Source organism: Gopherus flavomarginatus, chromosome 6 (assembly GCF_025201925.1).
Source record: "Gopherus flavomarginatus isolate rGopFla2 chromosome 6, rGopFla2.mat.asm, whole genome shotgun sequence".
NCBI classification, from domain to species: Eukaryota; Metazoa; Chordata; order Testudines; family Testudinidae; genus Gopherus; species Gopherus flavomarginatus.
Window position 1 is genome coordinate 81,121,344 of NC_066622.1, and position 22,360 is coordinate 81,143,703.

The 22,360-nt window shown below is 39.7% G+C and overlaps 1 protein-coding gene across 1 annotated transcript in view; it reads left to right on the forward strand.

Moving 5' to 3' along the window:
- The window catches only part of RET (ret proto-oncogene), a 112,945-nt gene that overhangs the window by 84,894 nt on the left and 5,691 nt on the right, over positions 1–22,360 (forward strand). Inside the window, exons 10-17 of the mRNA XM_050960732.1 lie at positions 1,889–2,002; positions 3,293–3,549; positions 5,759–5,906; positions 10,056–10,163; positions 14,062–14,276; positions 14,398–14,520; positions 17,158–17,228; positions 19,979–20,116. Of these exons, the coding sequence (XP_050816689.1) occupies positions 1,889–2,002; positions 3,293–3,549; positions 5,759–5,906; positions 10,056–10,163; positions 14,062–14,276; positions 14,398–14,520; positions 17,158–17,228; positions 19,979–20,116 (1,174 nt within the window). The remainder of the gene's footprint in view (positions 1–1,888; positions 2,003–3,292; positions 3,550–5,758; positions 5,907–10,055; positions 10,164–14,061; positions 14,277–14,397; positions 14,521–17,157; positions 17,229–19,978; positions 20,117–22,360) is intronic.

Consider the following 22,360-nt stretch of genomic DNA (forward strand, 5'->3'; position numbering starts at 1 on the left):
ACAGTGAAAACAGCTGCTTATTGAATGAAAGGATGAGCATAGAGACATGATGTAATTTGTAGGACAGCCGGGGTTTCCCTAGTAACGGTGCTCTACCTAGAATAAGCTCCATTGGACCCAATGGGGGAAGCCCCATTTATATCCAGAGTGGAAGTGTTTTTTCTCTTGCTGTCCTATGCAAGGAGACACATCCTCCACTCTCACAAAGAACTTTCGGAGTAGAAGCAGTTGTACTTATCTGACGTTATCTTCCCTCACTGCCATGAGCTTGCAAGATCGGGTAGCAATCAGTGCTCACCTCTCCAAGACAGAGGAATAATTAGGGGAATTAATTTAGGTCTCATAGGGAACCAAATGACAGGTCTGGAAACACCTATGTTTTCTGGAACAGGTTCCAGCTCTGATGGAGTTGACCTAACATATTCTCCTTAAATCACACGCAGTTTAGCACATGTGGACCCTTGAGGAAAGATCTCTAAGACTGAGGTCCTATATACTCTGCAAGGATGTTGAATTCCCATTGCACTTTCCCCATACAAATTAGAGGATTGCCCTCATGTCATTGGCCAAAACACCCTGTTCCCCAATTTTGGAGCACATTGCTTTACCCCCCCATCCTCCATCACAGAGACAGCTGCATTCCCTTATGGAAAATCCTTATAGGATTTAGTAGAAAATCATAACCTTTCTAGAGGATTTTTTTTATCCTCCTGCAGAATTTAATAAAAAGTTATATCCTTGGTATAGAATTCTATAGGATGGTTTAAAAATATAACTATTGAAATGATCTCATTCTCCATTTTAATACCCGTAATCTCTATAGAACCTGATTAAATTTCTATAGAACACAATTGATTTAATCCTATTAAATCTTGGGGATGTAAGGCACTATGCAGACAAAAAAGATTATTTCTACTGATAGTTTCTGTATGGAAGTGTGTTTTATAGATTATCGACTGACGATTTCAAAAGAGCCTGATTCTGCAGGAACTTTGCCAATTGAAAATGAGGCTAGCTCTGCACATAGGGTGGTTACATACAGTGTGTCTTTATACTAAATAATAGATTATCTTAGACAATAAAACATTCATTTACAGAGTTTTTAGTGCTTTCATATAGTGCCTCTCGACAGAATATTGCAAAAGACTTTGCAAAAGTGGGTATTGTCATCTCCATCTGAAGATGGGGAAACTGAGGAGCAGAGCGGTTAACTGATTTGTCCAAGATCAGAGCAAATGCTTGTCAGAACCAGGAATCTAACCAAAGTCTCTTAACCCCCTGTTCCCTGCTGTAACACTAGACTTCTGTGTCCTACGTATATAAGGCACACAACAGTCACAGAGGAGCAGTGGGAGAGAAAAATTAAACTAAGTAAGAGAAGATTTTCAAGGAAGATTTTGGATACCTGACAAGGCAGAAAGAGGTCAGATGTCAGATGATGAGTTGGAAGCGGGAATCAACATTAAATCATGGATATACAACATTTATCAACATTTAAAGGCCATTTTAAATAGAAGAAGTATCCACACATACAAAGTAAAGACATAATCCAAAATAAACTCTGTGTCCTACACCCACCTTGTCTACCATATGTAAGTCTATGAACCAGGATCTTCTATACCAGCAATAATTGCTAATCAGATCAGTGAGCCCAGAACTATCATTCAAGCAGTCTTTGAGTTCCCTAATCTCTTTACATTAACCCCCGAGAGATCCTTTGTCCATTTTTTTCACCTATCTACATTTTTACTGCTTAATCTGAGCTGCACTGTCAAATTTCAAATACTTAGTAGGGTAAGCCCACAAAAACCCATTAGTGGAAAGATCTGTTGAGCTTTACCTTTTAACTACAGCATGAGAATCTGAGCTTGTGTTTGTATTTGATTAGATGGAAACATCATTGGTGGTCATGAGAGAGGCGCTCATGGAATTAAATCAGGACATGGGGTTTGTTACTGCTTCCCAAGACAAAACTGTTACTGTGAGAAAGATGATATTAAAGGTAAGTCTAAAGATTATTTAGCTGGTTTTACAGTTTTCTTGCTCTTGTGACACTAGCCTTTCCTACTCTATACAATATTCCTGTCTTTGATACATAAAACCATCTAAACTCATTTACATGTTGCTGGGTAATGTTTACGTTCATGGCCTGCCAGCATACAAAGCATTAAGAAGGGAGCTTCTGGATTTGGACATTAAGGATTCTCAATGGATTTTGTCCCTGTGTTCTTCTCATAGTGTCCCCTCCCATCCAGTGTTGCACAATACACTGGTTGGCTGCCCTACAATCCCCAGAGGTGGCTGCATTTCAGTGGAAGTGTAGCATGGACTCGTGGTCTGAAATTTTCAAAGGTGGTTCGGGGATTACTTTCCACTGGACTTGAGTTAAAAATCTCAACTACAGAACTCAGAGATGGAAAAGACAGTTGTGGAAGGTGCTGGAATCACCTTATCCATTCTCCTGAGGGTTGGATTGCTACCTAACTACACCTCTTGCACTGTTTTCAAAGGAAGGGAGAATGGGAGCACTTGCAAAAGGGGAAGTAGTGATTGTTTTCTAATGAGCCTTCTCCATGAAGGACTTGTGACACTGACAATGTATTATAAAGTGAAAAGCAAAAAATAAAATGAAAGCAATAATACAACTAAGAACCTCCACCCCACCCCCCTTGTGAAGATAGAGAGGGGTTCCCGTGCAGGAAAAAGGGGAAAGGGAGACTTGAAAATACTCATAAATAAAGTTATACGTGATCTCGCCTCAGTGCAAGGGGATAGATTAGATGGCCTTTCGAGGTTCCATCCAACCCTACATTTCTGTGATTCTATGATAACATACACTTCTGGGGAAAATGTTAGTTAGTACAGAAGGGGATTTGACATGGATATCAATGGGATTGTGTTCCCAGAGTCTGCAGTGATGCTGGCAAGTGAATATATGAAGTCAGATGAAGTCAGTACCTGCATTACTAAGGGCTGTGAGACTCTAACTAAATTTAGTTACAGTTTAACAGGCATTTAGGCATGCAATTACCCACAGAGCTTGGGGAAAATATAGGATTTTGCAGCTGCACTTGGTATATTTGCAAGTGCACCACTTCTACCTTCTTTGACAATTAGATCCAGGGTTTTAGTGTAGTTTATGAAATGACTGTAAATTTAATTCAAAACCTCTAAGTAGATGCTGTTGTGAATGGTAAAGAGCTACCAAAGGGGGTGTGTGGAAAGAGATGAGATGGGAAAAAATTGAAAACGAAACCAGCAGAACCATAATCAATTCCTCCTCTGCCCACAGAGCCGCTGTGTGATGACGTGTGCAAGACCGTGATTGCAGGGGCAGTTCTTCTCTCCTTCATTATCTCCGTGCTGCTCTCTTCTTATTTCATCCACCGTTACCACAAGAATTCTCCAAAGCCTCCAATTGCCTCAGCGGAGATGACCTTTCGGCGCCCAGCCCAGTCCTACCCCATCAGTTACTCTTCTACAAATGTTCGTCGGCCATCTCTGGACTCTATGGAGAACCAGGTGCCTGTTGACACCTTTAAAATACCTGTAAGATTTTATATTTTACTCCTTGAAAGTGTGTACTGATTTGACTTGGCTTTTTTATTTTGCCACAAATTGGACTTTCTAAGGAAAGTTGTGTGTTGTCTACTGAATATGTTGTGGTAGTGCCCCAAACCCCCATTTTGATTTGAGGTACATTATGCTGGACAAACATTTAAGGTGAAATTCTGGCCCCACTGACTTAAGCAGGCCTAAAAATTCACTGTTAGTGAAAGAGAGGCCTTCCCCCAAAGATGTTGCAGTCTATGATTCAAATGAAATTAAACAAAAATCACCCACATAGAGGGAATAAGACAAAGATCTCTAATGAATGCATGGTAATTAATTAGATCATAACTTCCTGCAGAAGCCAACTACATTTTCTCTTACTATTAGTGTCTAAAGAAATGTAATACTCTAGGCACAATCTAATCCCTTATTTCTTTTGGCATTGACTTCAGTACAGGGTTAGACTAACTGAGGTTAAACTGATTGTCAATGTTTGCAGTCTATTTGCTGACCAATATCTCTATCATGAGGATAAATAGTAGTAGCATCTAGCTTATAAAACACTCCTTGCTTGTAGATTTCAAATCAATTTTGCAAAGGAGGCCAGTAACATTATCCTCATTTTACAGGTGGGGAAACTGAGGCACAGAGCAGTGAAGTGACATGAACAAGGTCACGCAGGAGGTCATTGGCAGAGTGGGGAAAAGAACTCAAGTCTCCTGAGTCTTAGTCCATTGCTATACACTAGGAAACACTGCCTCCCTTGAATGTAAGGTAACACTGTCTAGTGGTTTAAGCACAGACCTGGGAGTGAGAAGACCTGAGCTCTATTCCTGACTCAACTACTGATTTGTAATATTTTCTTGGGCAAGTCACACCATCACTCTGTTAGTTTCCCCATCTGAGAGAGAATGGTAACTTTCTGAAGGATTTCAAGTTCTCAGTGAAAATTGTCATGTACTGCAAATGGAAAGTATTTAATTATTTATCAAATACGGAACAGTAGCCTGATATCAACTTTGCATAGGCTATTATTGTACCATTTATTTGTATAACATTTCTTATAGTGCAATAGTTTGATTGTGAGCTTCTGCCCCGGGGTATGGAACTAAATAATTGCTCTACTGAAATGAACAATTGGATTCAAGTAAACTAGTTCCCTGGAAAGTCTGGGGCTAATTACTTTTGTTCCCTAGTATTGTCATTATTGGCTACTTCCATTTTCAGCTAGCTGTACAGTTTGCACTTTCACTGTAAAAATTATGTCATTGTTTTAGTAATATCTTCCAGCATTCAATTGGACTGCACGTGCTGTACTGTGGAGCTTGAACACAAGACTTTATATTAGTGCATTGACTAAATTTTAATTTACATAATAGGATTTCACTTATAAAGTTTAGTTTGGGGTGGGTTTATCTGCATACTTTGGAAGGCTTTCCCCACTCCACCCTCCCACCAGCCCTTTAATGCAATTTCTGTTGTTTGATTATACTGTGTAGGATACCTGCCAGTTTGTGCATTTTTATTTATTTTCTACTTGGGGCAAATAGGATGGTGTCTGGAAAAGTCCTGTGCAGTGAAACACTGTCCTTTTGTCTGACCCATATGGCAGCATCTGATACATTTGAATGTTAGATATTGATGCGTTCATAGTAGCCTGTACTCTATTTGCTTTTATTTCTTGGTTGGTTTATACATTTTGTCACTGTTCTGTAACTGTAAGGCTCAATAGCACTTCATAACAGATGGATTATTGTCTGTGATGAACTCTTAAAGGAAAACCTTTTCCCACAAGTTAAACAGAACTGCAAGATCAAATATGCATACTTTATTTTGAAGGTGAGCATTTGTTCAGTCAGTGTTTCAACTGTACAAAAAAAATCTCAGGTAGGCCTGTTAACGTTATCCATATTGATAGGCTGCACCTAATGCCTTTTTATCTAGAGGAAATTTCTAGCTAATTTAAAAATGCTTGAAAGAGCTTTTAGAAGCTGTTGTAGAAGAAATAAGTCATGGTCTTCTGTCTGATAATGGAACAAAAACAAAAATTAATCAGATAACTGAGCATAATGTCTTCCCTGAAATCTAATATTGTATTAAACTTTTGTGATTTGAGTTACCAGTCAGGAGCTGGCCCCTTCTGTCTCATAAGATAACCCCTTCTATTTCATTTTATCTGATAGGATTCCTTTTTTTTCTCGTACAGGAGGACCCCAAATGGGAATTCCCCCGGAAGAACCTGGTTCTAGGCAAGACCCTAGGAGAAGGAGAATTTGGAAAGGTCGTCAAGGCAACAGCGTTCAGACTCAAGGGGAAAGCAGGTTACACCACAGTGGCAGTGAAAATGCTAAAAGGTACATTTCCCTGAAATGATTTGAAAGCTATCTGGGAACCTTTGAATCTATTTCACAAGGGTCTAGTGTGCACGCAGGAAGCCATCTGGGGGCAGGCCCTGCCAGCATCTTGGCAGCATTTCCTCCAGTATTCTATTTACGTACTGACATATTCCCATCGAAAGGGAGAGTGCCACATTGATGCAAACAGTAATTTCCAAAGGCCCTAGCTTGTGCTAAACAAGGGCAATGTGATTTACTGTGGCATATGTATCTCATTTAAGTTGTCATTGATTGAAGCATCACAAGGGCTTTTTAAAACTTTGCACAGCTTTTTATATTAAAATATTTTTAAGTAGACCATTTGTGCTAGAGACAGAACGGACCTATTAAGCTATTCATCTACTTCCCTGCCTGTGCCGGATTGATCTGATATATTTACTTGACAGAGGTGTAGTCTACTGGTTTTGAGCAAGGAGCAGGAAATCCAGGAAGCCTTCAGCTCTAATTGTAGGCTGGCCATGGTCAATTCACTTCATCTCTCTACTTAAATTTTCCAATCTGTGTAATAGTGGGTAATAATACTTACCCAGCTAACACGGCTATAGAAAAAAGCAATAGGCAGTTTGTAAAGCACTTTGTATACACAGGGTGACATTTTGAAAAGCTCTCAGCCTTGCTCTAATTATGCTACCGTTAAAGTCCATTTGAAAAACTCTCATTTGAAGTCAGTGGAAGCAAAGCTAGGCCGATGCTGAGCCGACTTCTGAAAACCTCACATGAAATCCCTATGTAAGTGTTAAGAATTATTAATTTAAGACTATTGTTTTATCCAGTTGAGTTTTAAACTCAAAGAATCTGAGGCTACAGAGTTGGAAGAAAACTTACACTAGACAAACTCTGGTTGATAAGAAGGGGGCTTCTGTATCCATCTATCTCTACCTATCGTACTTTCTTTCATTAAGGAAACTGACCCATATGTCCTTCTTTTTTCAAACCCAGCTATACCTACCTTTCTCCTACATGTGCCACCTTAAAAAGGAGAGCAAAGTAATGAAATAATGAGTTGGCACTTTGTGTATACCAGAGCAAGTACCACCATATTCCCCCAGTGAAGCCAGTGGTAGGCTTTGGTTTATGCCACATTTCACACCTAATGGCTACATCATCTGGACAATATCATTGAGATGGTAGTCCTTGGTCACAGGTCAAAGAAGGCAAATGGAGGCCTTTAGATCACATAAGGCCCCACACAACCTAGCACTGATCCTGTTGTTTTGACAGAAGGGTAATTTTAACTGCATCGTCCTGAAGGATGATGTAGAAATGGAAAGAACAGAGACGAAGTAACCCTGCTTTGTGATAGAATCTGATACTACTTCATAATGGTGTGTGGTCCCTATATACCAAGGAGATAAGCACCCTAGGAATATGAGAGAAGGAACAAAATATTCAGAAATGTTTCTGGGTAGAGGAGTTCTTTCTTTTGGTGGGGAACAAGCATTGGCTGGATGACCTCAGTCATTAATTGCTGCTGTGAATAAGAAAACACAATTACAATAGGATAATGGGTTTCTTATTAGCATTTTTATTATGTGCAAGCTTAAAAAAAAAGTCCATCATCCTCTCACTGAGTGCAAGGAAATTGCATATTATATCAATTTACCGATGAAATAAATGAGTTATGAAATGTATGTCTACATTTATAAAAAGGCTTCCTTATAACGAGGGTTCAGTGGAGATGAAATCAAAAACAGAGCATGCAGACGGAGCCCTGGAACTTGGTCTTGCAGAGACAAAGACTAATATAGCTCTACACGTAACGCTAAAATAACCTTTTACATGGTATTATAAATGGAATATCCATAATCTTTACAGCGTGCCAATTTTATTTATTTACATTTACAAGTACTAGTGACTTTTTACATCGATAATATGTAACTGAGCTAAAATTCCGAAATATGCTGTTAAAAAGTGACATTCTTAATTCCAGTTGACTTACCATTTGACTTTCCTTAGCTATTATCTGGAGCATAATTGATAGCAGTCAAGGGTAACCCTTTATTTTAAGCACCCTCCTCTAATAAATTCATAAGGCATTTATGATAATAGTACGAACTCTAATAAATACCTTTTGCGGTGCATATTTCTCTCTCAGATAGCTCCCCCAAATGTTCCATGACAGCTGGATGGTGGAAAACATTTGCCCATTACTTGGGTAAACATTTTTGTGTTGCTGTTGTTTTTACTTCCTTGTGAACAAATAGAAAAGAAAATAAAACAATAACAAAAAAAATCACTACCCTGGAATGTTCTCTAAAACGTTTTATGCTGGCAGACAGCCAAGGTATAGTATAACTGAATCAGTACCCATCCCACTGACATCAGCAAAGAAGTCTGGAAAGGTATCTTGTATTGATGTCAATAGAAACTCTCTACTCAGCTCCAAGTCTGGAATTCTGGATATGTACTGCAAGATTAACAAGCGTAGAACTGAATTTTATCTTTAATCAAATATTTTGGGGGAAAAGAGGGTTGAGGCAAACCATGGATGTTTCTGTAAGCTTGGTTTGAACAAGGGAGTTCTGGTCAAGAGAAATGCTTGGCTTATGTAAACTTCCAAAGCTCAGATCACCCTGATTGGGTTCATCACATAAATTAGCTTTAGGCCTATTGGAGATCTCCTGCTATATTGGGTGCTGAGCCCTCTAAATCTTGTCTACTGTATGTATTGTGGAAAAGGGATGCAGTAATTGCAATACAGTTACACGGCACAAAAGGCTCCGGGTTTGATTTTTCAGTGCTTGCAGCTTATCTAGTCAAATACACCAGTGCAGAGTGAGTATAAAATGCTACTAAGTTAGATGGCAGTGCTGTACTCTCAGGTGGCTGTAGAGCTGGATGGATAACTGATTTTGTGGTTCACTGGCAGTTCCCAAAAATTGTGAACAAAATTCAGCGAATTGAAAAAAAAATGATTTTGCATTGAACAAATCATTTTGTCTGACCTGAAACATGCTGTTTTGGCTATTTTGAAAAGGCTAGATTTACAAAACAGGGGAAGAGGGTCATGCCACCCATCTCCTTATAGCTTTAGCCCAGTACTAGAACACTCACAAGACCGTGGTTCAACAGCCCTGTCTGCCTAATGGAGAACTTGGTCCTCCCATATTGCAGGAAAACACATTAACCATTGGGCTGTGGGATAGTCTGGTGTGAGGATCTTTCAATACCTGCTATTGAAGTTATTCCACTTTGGATGAAATACTTGAATAGTCACTGGGAAAGAGAGGAGTGTGTGTGAGAATGACTCTATAGCCTTGTGGTTAGGGCTGAGGTGGGAGACCCAAGTTCAAATAGCCTTCTGCCTGATGTGGGATGTGAGAATGGGAATTTAACTTTTGTCTCCCACATCCCAGGGGAGTGTGCTAATCACTGGGCTAAAATTTATAAAGAGGGCCCATGACGACCTCTAGTTCCTCCTGCTGTTTTGTGAATGATAGCTAAATCCCAAAAATATTTTTTTTGGCCAAAACTATTTGTGTCACATTCCTGAATAGTTTGGGGTCATCTAAAACTGCATTTTTCAGTGAGTAGACCATTAGCTGAAAAATTTCACCCACCTCTACTTGGCAAAGATGTGAATGACTGAACATCAATGAAGAATAAGGCCCTGTCTCTTCTCTGAAAACCGTTACAAAGCTGATAGTACAGCACTTGAAGCTTTTCATCTCCATACTCATTTCAAGAGCATTCTGAAATTCTTGTTCTTAGATTGTACCTGTTTTATACTACAATGATTAGTCCCCTGCAAATACCTAAAATAAGTCAAAGTCTGCCCCAAGCCACAGGCTAACGCATGTCAGTTTCCATAGCCAACACTACGCAAGGGAGTGATGTGTCTAGCCTCATGCTGACCGCCTTTCACAGCCCTAACACTATGGATCAGGTGCCAATTTTGCTGCTGGGTGAATTAGCCATCAGTATGAGATGGAGTGAGAAGTGAATCCATAACCTCTGGAATTCAGTTGAGCACCTTAATCACTTGGTCAGAGCATCTCAATACTTCAAATAGGTAGCAGCATGCTAATGTACAGCTTAGTTTATAGGTGGCACATTCCTTTTGCAGTGTTTTATTAACTAGATGTCTGGTTTTGATGCCTTCTATAGAAAACGCTTCCCAGAGTGAGCTGCGAGATCTGCTGTCAGAGTTCAATCTCTTGAAACAGGTCAACCACCCTCATGTCATCAAACTGTATGGAGCATGCAGTCAGGATGGTAAGTGTCAGCAGCTAGTTAGTAAGAGAGAAACAAGGAATGGATCTAGCTTGGGGCTGAAGTACTATTTAAATTGCAAAATACCTTTTATAAATTTGCTATTGGTTAAAAATGGTGGTGTTAAGAATGAGTGAGAGAAGTGGAAATCCTGATTTCAGCAAAACTAGCGGCAGATCTTATGGATACCACCTATATAGTCAGAGACAAACATATTTTGATTCTAAAGCTATTTTAAAATATTTCCTGACCAGTTTCTTTTTCTGCCTCTATTTTTTTACACTTGTCATAACATATTCCCAGATTTGGACCTTAGCGTCCAAAATATGGGTGTTAGCATGAAAACCTCCAAGCTTAGTTACCAGCTTGGACCTGGTAAAGCTGCCACCACCCAAAAAATTAGAGTGTTTTGGGGCACTCTGGTCCCCCCAAAAACCTTCCCTGGGGACCCCAAAGACCCAAATTCCTTGAGTCTCATAACAAAGGGGAATAAACCATTTCCCTTCCCCCCTCCAGGTGTTCCCTCCCTGGGTTCCTGGAGAGATATAAAGAAGCAAGCTCCGTGAATCTAAACAGAGGGACTCCACCCTCCCTATTTCCAGTCCTGGAAAACACAAGTACCGAGAGACAATCTCTCCCCCACCCCCTCTTCTTCCAGAGGGAATGCAAAGTCAGGCTAGTAAATCTAACACACACAGATTTTCTTTTCCCCCCTGACTTCTTCCTCCCACCAATTCCCTGGTGAGCTACAGACTCAATTCCCTGGAGTCCCCCACTAAAGAAAAACTCCAACAGGTCTTAAAAAAGAAAGTTTTATATAAAAAGAAAGAAAAAATACATAAAAATGGTCTCTCTATATTAAGGTTACAAATACAGGGTCAATTGCTTAAAAGAAATATGAATAAACAGCCTTATTCAAAAAGAACACAATTCAAAACACTTCAGCAACTACACACATGTAAATACAAAAAAACCCAACATATAAACCACTATCCTTTCTGTACTTACAACTGGGAAACAGAAGATTAGAAAGCAGGAGACAGAAAAATCCTTCCCATAGCCGAGAGGGACAGACACAAGACAAAGAACAAAGAAGCCACACACAAAACTTCCCTCCACCCAGATTTGAAAAAGTCTTGTTTCCTGATTGGTCCTCTGGTCAGGTGTTTCAGGTTACTCCTTTCCAGGTAAAAGAACATTAACCCTTAGCTATCTGTTTATGACAACACTAATTTGGTTCTCAGGGAGCCTCTTCTAATTTGGCTCAACTGGATTTTCAATATGATCATTATTTTGTATTCTAGTAGCCCCTAAAGGCCCAAGTCAGAGATTGGGGCATCGTTTTGCCAGGGTTCTGTGTGAACAAGTAGGTAAGGGACAACCCACTACCTAGCCCCTGACTAGGTTGCTAGTTAATTTTACTTTCAGTTTTTCTGCCCTGGCATGATTCTGTTGTGTGGTGCTTACGTGAATGCTTACACTTGTCAAAAACTGGTTTCACTGACCTGTATACTGTACTTCGCTGCAAATACATGGGGGAAATAATTTTCAAAAAAATGTATTATAAACAGCCAAAGGGGCAAACTTTCAGTGCAGTTCATGAGGATTTATCTGAACAGTTCCCATTAATGTTGAATGGAGTTGCATGGCAACATCTTCTGCCATAAAATATCTGCTGTAAGTTGATCTTTCAGTTGTTATGGAGCGTGAGTGATTTACATGGCCACAAATTCGTAAGGCTTAGTCCTGCATTTTCAGAACTCCTGATGATGTAACCGTGCATTCTAGGGGCACGTAGAATTCAGGATTGTGCATCTGGGAGATTCAGTAAGATTTAAAAAAAAACTCAGGGTGGTTTTTAAGAACCTTGTAGAGGGGATAAAATCATTGTGCTGTCAACTGTTTGTGAGTCGAACGCTTCTCATAAATATGAAGGTAATGCATTAATGCATTGGGGTGGGGAGGCTTTGATACAGCTGACAAATGTACTCAGCATTGTAGTGCTGAGTGGATATTATTTATGTGGGTGGTAGGGAGGAGAAGCTTGCTAATGGATTGAAATGTCAGGGTTTTTGTTGAGAACCTATACTTGAGTGCTTTGAAAAGGCACCTTAATTAGTGTGCTGGAAGGAGAAGATACTTTGTGAGCTAAATACCACATGCTCCAGAAAGTAATTTTTGATTTTTTTTAAAATCAGGTTTCTTAAGTAATTCCTTATACAGGCTTGATTTTTCAGCTAGGTTTAAAAGAAAATTAAAAGGTGAAAGCTAAAGAGCTCTATTCATCAAGCCAGTATTTCTTCATCAGTGTGAATCTGGAGTCGTTCTACTGATGTCAGTGGATTTATTCTGAATTTAAACTCAGATGACTGAGAGGAACAGATTATGACCCAACATCTTTGTGCAGCTACTTATTGCATGAATGAATTGTATTCTGTTTGCTTTCTTGAATCCTCCTGACCTTATTAAGGTATTATCTTCTTGCAGTCAATAAGACTATTTGCCTGCATCAGGCAAGCAAGATCTGGCCTAATATTTGCTAAATATATAATATTTGTGTGTATATGCACGTGTGTGATTCCATCAATAGAACCAAAAAGAGCATTAAATAAGTGTGTCACTAACCAAACACATGAATTCACAGCTAATGATAAAACATACCATATGGCGGGAGGGATAGCTCAGCAGTTTGAGCATTGGCCTGCTAAACCCAGGGTTGTGAGTTCAATCCTTGAGGGGTCTGTTTGGGGAACTGGGGTAAAAATCTGGGGATTGGTCCTGCTTTGAGCAGGGGGTTGGACTAGATGACCTCCTGAGATCCCTTCCAACCCTAATATTCTATGATTCACTCCAAAACCTACACAGAATGAGGCACATCACAGGTGAAATCATGGAAAATTTGAGTGGGACCAGGATTTCACCCCATGTATTTAAGATGGCATGTGTCATGCACTGGATTAATTTTTTTACATGAATCAATCTATAGTTTAATGATTGTTGCCAGCACACCAAAATTTAGTGCATGGCTAGACCGAATAAAAACTAGTTCAATCTAATTTTACATATATAGATAGATATAGATATCACACACATTTTTTGTTCAGTGAAACCTTGTTTCCTTGTAAACATGCTCCCCATATCCAAGCAAAGACACTGTGTAAAACTCTGTGCCATGATGCCTACAAAACAACCTGACAACAGATAGGCAGCTGGTGGCTGAGACCGCTGCCTGCCATGCTGACCGGTACCTTCTCATTGTTTCCCTAAAAACAGGCACTGCTTGGGTATGTAGAGAACCGTACAGGGTACACACCCTAAGGTTCTAATGTGAAAACACAAGGCTAACACAGAAATTGTTTCACAACTTTAGCTTTAGTAGTTGTTGTTAGGTGTCCTCTATAGCTCTGAGCAGTTATGGGCTTGTAGCATGAGAGAATTCCCATAGGACATCCACTCAAGTGCCTGTTTGCAAGATTCTGAATCTGAATCCTTCCCATGCCATCAGATGTTGTTAGGGCGCAAAGAAAATTCTGCCACTCTCTTCTATTAGGCTGTTTGCCAGAATGGCTACTTATCGTTTGTCTATAATTTAACTTTTTTACAAGGATAAGTTGTTAGTCTCTCTCTCAAATGACAACCTAGGGGACCAGTAGATTGCTTTTCATGGGGTCCCTGTCTGGCTTTGATGGCCCTATTGGGAGTTAAAACCCCCACCAGCATAGCTCTTAGGGGTTTTTGAATACACAAGAAATTCTACCACATCAAGTTGAGTGCCGAGGGAAGGATGTTTCCAGGGTTGGGGCCTGTAATTGTTACAAACCAGTCTGTGATGTTAACTAGAAAAATCTTTAGAAAAGTAGAGCAGAACAACTTGATTTGTATTTTTCTTTCTTTTCCTCAGGGCCTCTGTATTTAATTGTGGAATATGCGAAGTATGGTTCCTTGCGCAGTTTCCTCAGGGAAAGTCGGAAAGTAGGAACTAGCTATGTGGGCAGTGATGCCAACAGAAATTCAAGCTACTTGGAGAACCCAGATGAGAGAGCCTTAACAATGGGAGATCTGATCTCATTTGCATGGCAGATATCTCGGGGGATGCAGTACCTGGCAGAAATGAAGGTACAATGCTACAGCAGTGTGCTGAACATATCTCTGTGATAGGCATAAATATATTTGGAAGTTTCTCCATGCATCTTACCCCATAAGAATAATAACCATGATTGTTGGTTTCTTTTAAAAGCTCGTTCATCGTGATTTAGCAGCCAGAAATGTATTGGTGGCAGAAGGACGCAAAATGAAGATTTCTGATTTTGGCTTGTCCCGAGATGTTTATGAAGAGGATTCCTATGTCAAGAGAAGCAAGGTACAGTGCATGTTAAAACCAGGGCTGGAATCCTTGCTTAATCCAGGGAATGGGTTTACACTGAAGCACCTGAACACAGAAAATAAAGACAACAGCTAATTCTGATAAGGAAATAAGGAACAAAAAGTAAAGATTAAACAAAACAATTAGCTTCATCATTGGGGCCATTATAAGTAACTAGACTACACTATTTACCGGAATATCATCAGCAGATAATATTAATTTCTGTCCGCTCTTTCTTCTGCCTGTGTGCAATAATCTTTGTATTTTACTGTAATGCCTCATCAACACCACATCTGCAACCCAGTCACAGGACATGGTGACAATATAAATACAGTAGGACCATCTGTGTCCTTGTAAGTGGATTAAAACCCTGGACTGTTTTTGGAAAGCATGTATCCATGCATCTTGTAACCACGATTTCTCCCGCCTTTGTGTTGTAGCTATAGTATGAACAGGGGCCTTAAAAATATTGTGTGATTTATCAATAATAAAGACAAATATATTCAAATATAATCCTATTTCCTTTCAAGTATTTTTCAGATAGTAATTTTTTTTTATAGCTGTTAGTTTGTAAGTTACTTAGGGTACAAAATCTAGAGCCTCATCGTGCTACTTTATATAAAAAAAGCCATTAGTCTCTCTCGCCCTCTCTTTTTATAACTGCCAAGCTCACAAAACAAGGGATTGAAGAAAAAGTAGGCAGAAAGAGCTGGCAATCATTTAAATCAGAACTAGTTCTGTCTGAAAACTACATACTTGGAATCTAAATCTAGATCGTAGTTTCATGAATGCTTCTACTATAGCTATGATAATCTGAACCAAAACCCAGCTCCAAAATATATAAGGTTCAAAATCCATATCCAAATACCAGAGCTTGGGCCCATCTCTGCTATAGACAGTAGAGATACCCATCTGCCAGTCTGAAATGCCTTGGATTCTTTAAAGCAATTATATTTTTCCTGTCACAGTAAATTATTATCAGCTGTCTAGAAATAGTTCTGTCTGCTCACAGTGCTCATGGCAGAACTCAGCATACGGTAACATTTCATCTGTAGGATTGTGCAAAGGAAATTTGATGGAAAGCCTTTCCTGTGGTATTAGGAGAGCTCCTCTCATTGTTTAGTCATATCATGGCTTTCCCTAAAAAGAACTATTATGATAACCTTAAGATTATGAAACGAGTTCAGACTTGTCATTATTTATTATCATAGCAGATATTGTCATAACACACTGAGCTGAATTCTGCCATAAGCCTGTATACATGCAACTCCTATTGAAATCAGTGGGCCTTCTGCGTGTAAATGAGGCCAGTATCCAAGCTCAGTTTGTGAAATTCAGTAATACTATTTGATGTTGACCATTCAATCTTCTGTGATACTGCTTCAGTTCCCTGTGTGGGTTAGTGTGAAAGTGCTGCCAGCATGAATTCTCACACATGAGAATTTCAAATATTGGCTTCCACAGATACTGTGATTTTTTGACATTTGTTTTCCACTACAATTCCAGCCAATAATACTCAATTGCATGATGTTTGTAGGAGGCAAATACAAAAGTGACCATGGACAAAAACAATTAAAAATATAACTAGATAGTATATTAGGAAAGACTGTGTAATATCCATTCAGTTCTATTATGTATGCTTTACACTGAAGGAATGCTAGCTATTTGTACCTATTTCTGTGCAAAAATTATTTGAGAACAATTTATTCTAATACATAGATTTTTTTCCCCATAAAGTTAACAGATATTGATATAGTCCGCCTCACGATAGTATCTCCGAGTGCATATTCAATTTTCCAGCATGAACAATTGTTTGCTGTCAAAAATAACTTGGGTAGAGAGAGAACAGGAGGAAAGAATGGGAGAAAGAATGGATTATCTTTCAAATACAGTATATCTAGAATAATTTTCCAAATACATGTGCATTGCCTGAAAATTTTATGAAAATACAAATCCAGAATGATATTGTGGATGTTATGAAGCATCCTGGAAATCACCTTGGCATTTTGCACAGCCATGATCTGAGATTTTACCATGTGACTTTCAGACCAAAAGGCAGCAGTTTGCACAGCTTGTCAAGCAACCATTGAACAAGTGTAACTGCCTGAGTGAAGCTTGAGTTCAGAAGCCAAAGCTGTCCTAAAACCTGAGTTTATCAGTTGCGATTCATCTTTCACTTCGGATGGATCTCACTCCTATAGCCTCATTCTGCATCTCCTTTTGTACCTGCACAACCCCCACTAGGCTCTGGAAGTGTATCTAATGGGTGGCAAGCATTTCATGTTGACAAGTATATGTTTAGTGTGATAGAAGGGTTCAGTGGTCTGAGTTTACCATGTAATATGTCTGAAAATCACTGTTCATTGAGTGCATGTCCCTTCAAAACTGGGTCCTCCTAAGTGGCTTGGGTTACAATGAATGGTAAAGTTCAGTGGTGATTAAAGAGAGGTTATAGCTGTGCCCCCTAACCTGTACTGCTCCCTGTTTATTTGATGAAATGTCACTTCAGTTATTCGACTGAAGCATTATAACAGAGGCACAGTGCAGTGTAAATCTTACTGTTGTGAAAGCAAATGCACCAACATTAAATTTAACCTTCTAACTTAGTAATTGTGTTGCTGTTTTTTCTCTTAGGGTCGAATACCTGTTAAATGGATGGCAATAGAATCCCTATTTGATCATATCTATACAACACAAAGTGATGTGTAAGTCTAAATTGTGGTGTGTCTTATGCAGTTTGTGTCTGTTATATAGAGTTTCACAAAGAACTGTGGTTACATATTTAATAGCCACAGCTTCTGAGCTGGAAGATAACAAAAATCAGAGAGCCCAGGTGACTGTCTCTTAGTAATGGTGGGATAAACATGGAACTTTAAAATTGTAGGTGACCCATTAAATTAAAACCTAAATCATGTGTGACTTTAGGGGGTTGCAATCTGATTGCCTTTTGTTGGCCTGCGTGGAATGAGATTTGATGGTCTCAGCCCCGTTTTTAGTGTGCACACCACGGAACCCACTCTTGTTGGCAGACCCAGCAAAAAAGACTAAGGATTTAGAGCCTGAGTCACTTCCCATTGAAACCAATGACAAAACTCCAAATGGCTTCAGTGTGAACGGGATCAGACTCTTAATGAGCAACCAAATTGCAGCCACATGATGCAAGTACCTGTGCCTGTTGTTGGAGAGTGATTGCATGGGCAGATTTGTTTTCCACTTCCTTTCTCACATTACTACTTCCTTCCTCACCCAGGCTGGTAGAGCGGCAGGAGAGGAGCGAGTGGCGGGCGAGGGGGTCCTCGGAGGAATAGGCAATCAAGGGCAAGGCCTCAGGGTAGAACATGGCTGGGGCCTCAGGGGAAGAGGCTGGGTGAAGGCGGGGCCTGAGGGCAGAGCATGACTGGAGCCCCAGTCTGAGCCTTGGTGGGCCTCCCCTTTCTAGGGAGCTTCACTTCCAGTGCTCGAAAGGTGGCGGGCCGGTGCGCCTCCAGGGGAGGTGACCAGCACCACATCTGCAGCATTTGCCCCCCTGCATCGCCAGCCGTATTTGGGGACGCTTAGTTTCCTGCAGCTTTTTATACACAAACCCCATACTCCAGGCTATTACTCCAACAGTGTAACACTGAAGAATTAAAGGGTTACTTTATTGGAAAATTGATTTTTAAAAATGTACATTTGTTAACAAATATAATCTACAAATATTTAATGCTGTTTGGGGTGATGCAATTATGGTTCTAGTGACCATCTATGAATATACTTAAAATCCATTCCCGAATGCTGGATTTTCCTCATAAATTCTATATCTCTTTTCTTCCAGCTGCTTCCTTTTAAGACCCATGTATATAGTCAGTAGTTGGCAGTGATCTAGCAGTAGTATAAGTTGCCAGATTCTATAATTTTTTTTCCAACCCTGCTGCGAAAACCTTTGCTTTTTATGCTGGAACCTAGACACGCATTGTGCCAGTGCCCATAGTCTTCCTGTCCTCCTCTCTCTGATGACATTTTTATTCATCCACAAAGACTGTACAATGGAAAATATTTTCCCCTCCTCACACACTTAGTTACTGGTAATTTTTATAATAATTACAAAACTAAGGTACAATATCCTAACATACAAATCTGACAAACAGCTGGAGCTAATTGAGAAATTACCAACATGCTACCCCCTCTTACAGAGCCTCCAAAAATTCACTTAAACTAAGACTCTTAAACATAAAACCCCACAATGCCACACACTCTTTCTGGATTACTTACAGGTCAAATTATACCTTGATAGGGTGCATGGAATAATTGGCTCAATAAAGGGCATGAAGAAGAACAGAAAGACTTAATCAAGTACAATGGAACGTTATAAATATACGTGAGCTTTGAGGAAGATATAAACTGGTTAAAAATGAACTTATGCAATATCAGCAGGAAAAAGCTGTTTGAAAGTTTCATGTAAGGCTATGTGAGACTAGCAGTTGGGTTTTTGTTTTTCTTTCTGTGCATAGCCATCTTGGAGCTTAATATGTCCTGGCCTGGGAATGCCATTTCCCTTGTTTAAAATAAAAGTAACTTAAAGAACTACAAGGAGACAAGTGAAACCTAGTCAGAAGGAGAGCAGTTTCTGTTGCTAAAATTTTGAGGTGGGATTTTCAAGGGAGCTCAGGGAATTGGGCACATCACTTTCATTGACTTTCAGTGGACTTTAGGGGCCTAACTCCTCTAGGTCTCTTTTTAAAGGTGGAACTCTCACATGAAAATCAGATGGCAGAAGTGAATGTTTATTGCACTTTGTACATAACTTTGGTCTCAGAGGCATTCCATCAAACCCAAGTGGAAAAATGCACTGTTGCCTGCTTTCCTTCACCCTGCATTGTGAAAACTCAAATCTTGGGGGATGGTGAAATGAGGGTCTGGATTAGATTTTGGTTGCTCAAGCCTCTCTCTCTGAAAGAGGGCTTCCATTTGGGGGGGGGGAGAGAATGTTAACACACACCCTTATTTCCAACTCTTTGAGTCAGGACCTTTCTACTAGAGCTGGTCAGAAAGTGGATAGAAAAATTGACTCCGTTTTCTTCCCTTTTTAAAAATAAATCAAAATGCCATTTTTTTGGTGCATTTCAAATTTCCAAATAGAATTGACCAGTGCTGCTTTCTGTATTAGGCCAGGAACAAAATTAAGACCCTGATTCATTAAACAAGCACAAGTAAGCCTATTAAAATAAAGGGGGTCATTTAGGTAAAATTAGACACGTGCATGCAAAGAAGGATGGATTTGTGGTTGACGTCTTGGTCTGTCTTGTCTATTTAGAATGTAATAGATGGGGCAGGGATTCATACAACACCTAGCATAATGGAAACTTGATCTTGGAACCTTTAAGTGCTACTGTACTATTTGCTGGATAGGGGCCATGTTAAGCTCTTAAATCCTAGCAATTCAAGTGAATGGTTCCTTCCTTCTTTCCTTTTTCAGTTGGTCATTTGGAGTTCTGCTATGGGAGATTGTAACCCTGGGAGGTAACCCTTATCCTGGAATTGCTCCTGAAAGACTCTTTAACCTCCTGAAAACTGGCTATAGAATGGAGAGACCTGAAAACTGCAGCGAAGAAATGTAAGTCGTTCTTGCTTTGTTTGGATTCATAGAAATGTCTTTGAACAAAGGGAGGAAACACTAGTAAAAGTAAAGAACTATGACATCATAAAGTGGCAGAAAGGTGGGGTGACAATCTGTGTTAAATGTGCACTAAAAGAAATGCAGTCCTCAAGCACCCGCAGCAATTGCCAAAGTACTTGCTGAAAACTGGATGACATACTCATCAGGTTAATGAACAAGTGTAGGTTAAATATTTGGAACATGGAGGAGGGGAGAGGAAAGCATCTAACATAGTTATGACTGACCTCTTCAAGATGTGTTTAAACACATCCAAATACTAGGAACGCACTTGTCTGCAAATAAGGTGGTTATTTTAATATCCATGCTCCATGTACTTCCTGCAAATAGTTTGTCAGTTGTCTGACTTTCCTGGTAGTGCACAGAACCCTAAAGAGAAGATACCTTGACCCAGAAATCAACATCTGTATAACACAAACATTTTGTGACTTAGTGAGTCATTTCAGTTTATCTGTGACTGTAGGACAGTTCATATGTTATTAACTGACTTATTTACAAAAGGCAATTAACCAGGAAAATCTCAATGAGAGAGAGAAATATCTCATCTTCCTGGATATTCCATGGTGTCCGAAAATGAAACAGAGCTTTAAATATGTTTATCAGCCTCTATTAAGCATATTCACATATTCAAATGAGACTGCATTGTCTCATTTGAATTTTGGAGAACAAGAATGAGATCCCTTCAGGTGTCCTGGAATGACCTTGCCCATATGTGTTGTGAGAAAAAGCAGCACAAATAGTACGGCCATTTTTTTCTGTGCACCACGTACATAGACATACCACTGAGACACTGTTGAACTTTAGATTCAAAGATCTCAGGTCCAGACTTGCCCCAGCAAAATTAAATATTTAAAATTTTCACCTGTCTTCCCTTCCTCAAGCATTCACTTCAAATGTCCCCTCCCACACCCCACTCTCATCCCCAATTATGTTCCATTGTTTATACTTTTTTGAGTTACTCATGCTGTGTAACTTTGCAGGGGTTGGGGTGGGGGCGGTTGATGGCTTTGTTGTTGTCTCTCTTTTAGATGGACAACATAGGTAGATGTTTATCTTAGAACATTAAAGACTGCGTTAAGATGAACTACTTCAGACCCATTTTTCTATGCATGCTCCAAATTATCCAGTCTAGCAATGAATAGGTAATGCATAACCTTATCCCTTTTTAATAGATATGCAAACTTTTCTGAAGTAGTTCACTCCATCTTTAATAGAATACATCAAAAAAAAGTGAGATTAGAAGAATCTTATTTAGGTTGTAAAGTCAAGTGCTAAAAAGTTAGGAAATTGCAGATTTATGGTTGTCTATGCAAACTTAATTCAGACAGCCTATATGCACATGTGTTTTTGAGATAGTCTTTAATGATTGGGGGGAGGGATAGCTCAGTGGTTTGAGCACTGGCCTGCTAAACCCAAGGTTGTGAGTTCAATCCTTCAGGGGGCCATTTAGGGAACTGGGGTAAAAATCTGTCTGGGGATTGGTCCTGCTTTGAATAGGAGGTTGGACTAGATGACCTCCTGAGGTCCCTTCTAATCCTGATAATTTATGATTCTACAACATGATCACATAGTATCATAATGCATATGCCCAAGAGAGAGGGTGTGAATTAAGGTTGTACAGCCAATCATGAATCTGGCATTTTTTAACTTTCAGGTGCTTGAATTTGCAACCTAAACAGAATTCTTATAATGTAGGGTTCTTTAAATATAATTTCAAAATGGTTTTTTTGTTTGTGTTGATAAATGGTAAAGCCACTTTCTTTTATGAACAGCTGAGCACCAGCAGAGTTTGAATCCTGAACCTTTAGCACTGCAGCAGAAGTCATTTAAGCTATAGCTCTAACTGCATTATCTGAGTGGGCTGCTGAGTCCAGAAAGAGTGGCATGGGAGAACTCAGCCTAGCCCAATTCTTTCTTTCTCTTCCCTTTTGGGAGTTGGGGGAGCTCTTGCCCTATTTGTTGTCCCCAAAGGGAAGAATGGGCCATGAGGTCCAGGTGCTGGATCCAGAGGACGGAAGCCCAGTCTAGGTTTTTCTCCTCCCCGCCACTACAGCTGCTCCCAGCTATTCTCTGAATAATGTGGTGGTGCTGCTGATTTGGTGGCAGTGGAGCCTGGCCTTAGAATATTCACGTGTTCAGTTATTGTTTTAGCAGGCTGCCAACATTCTCCTGAGGAAGGAAAGC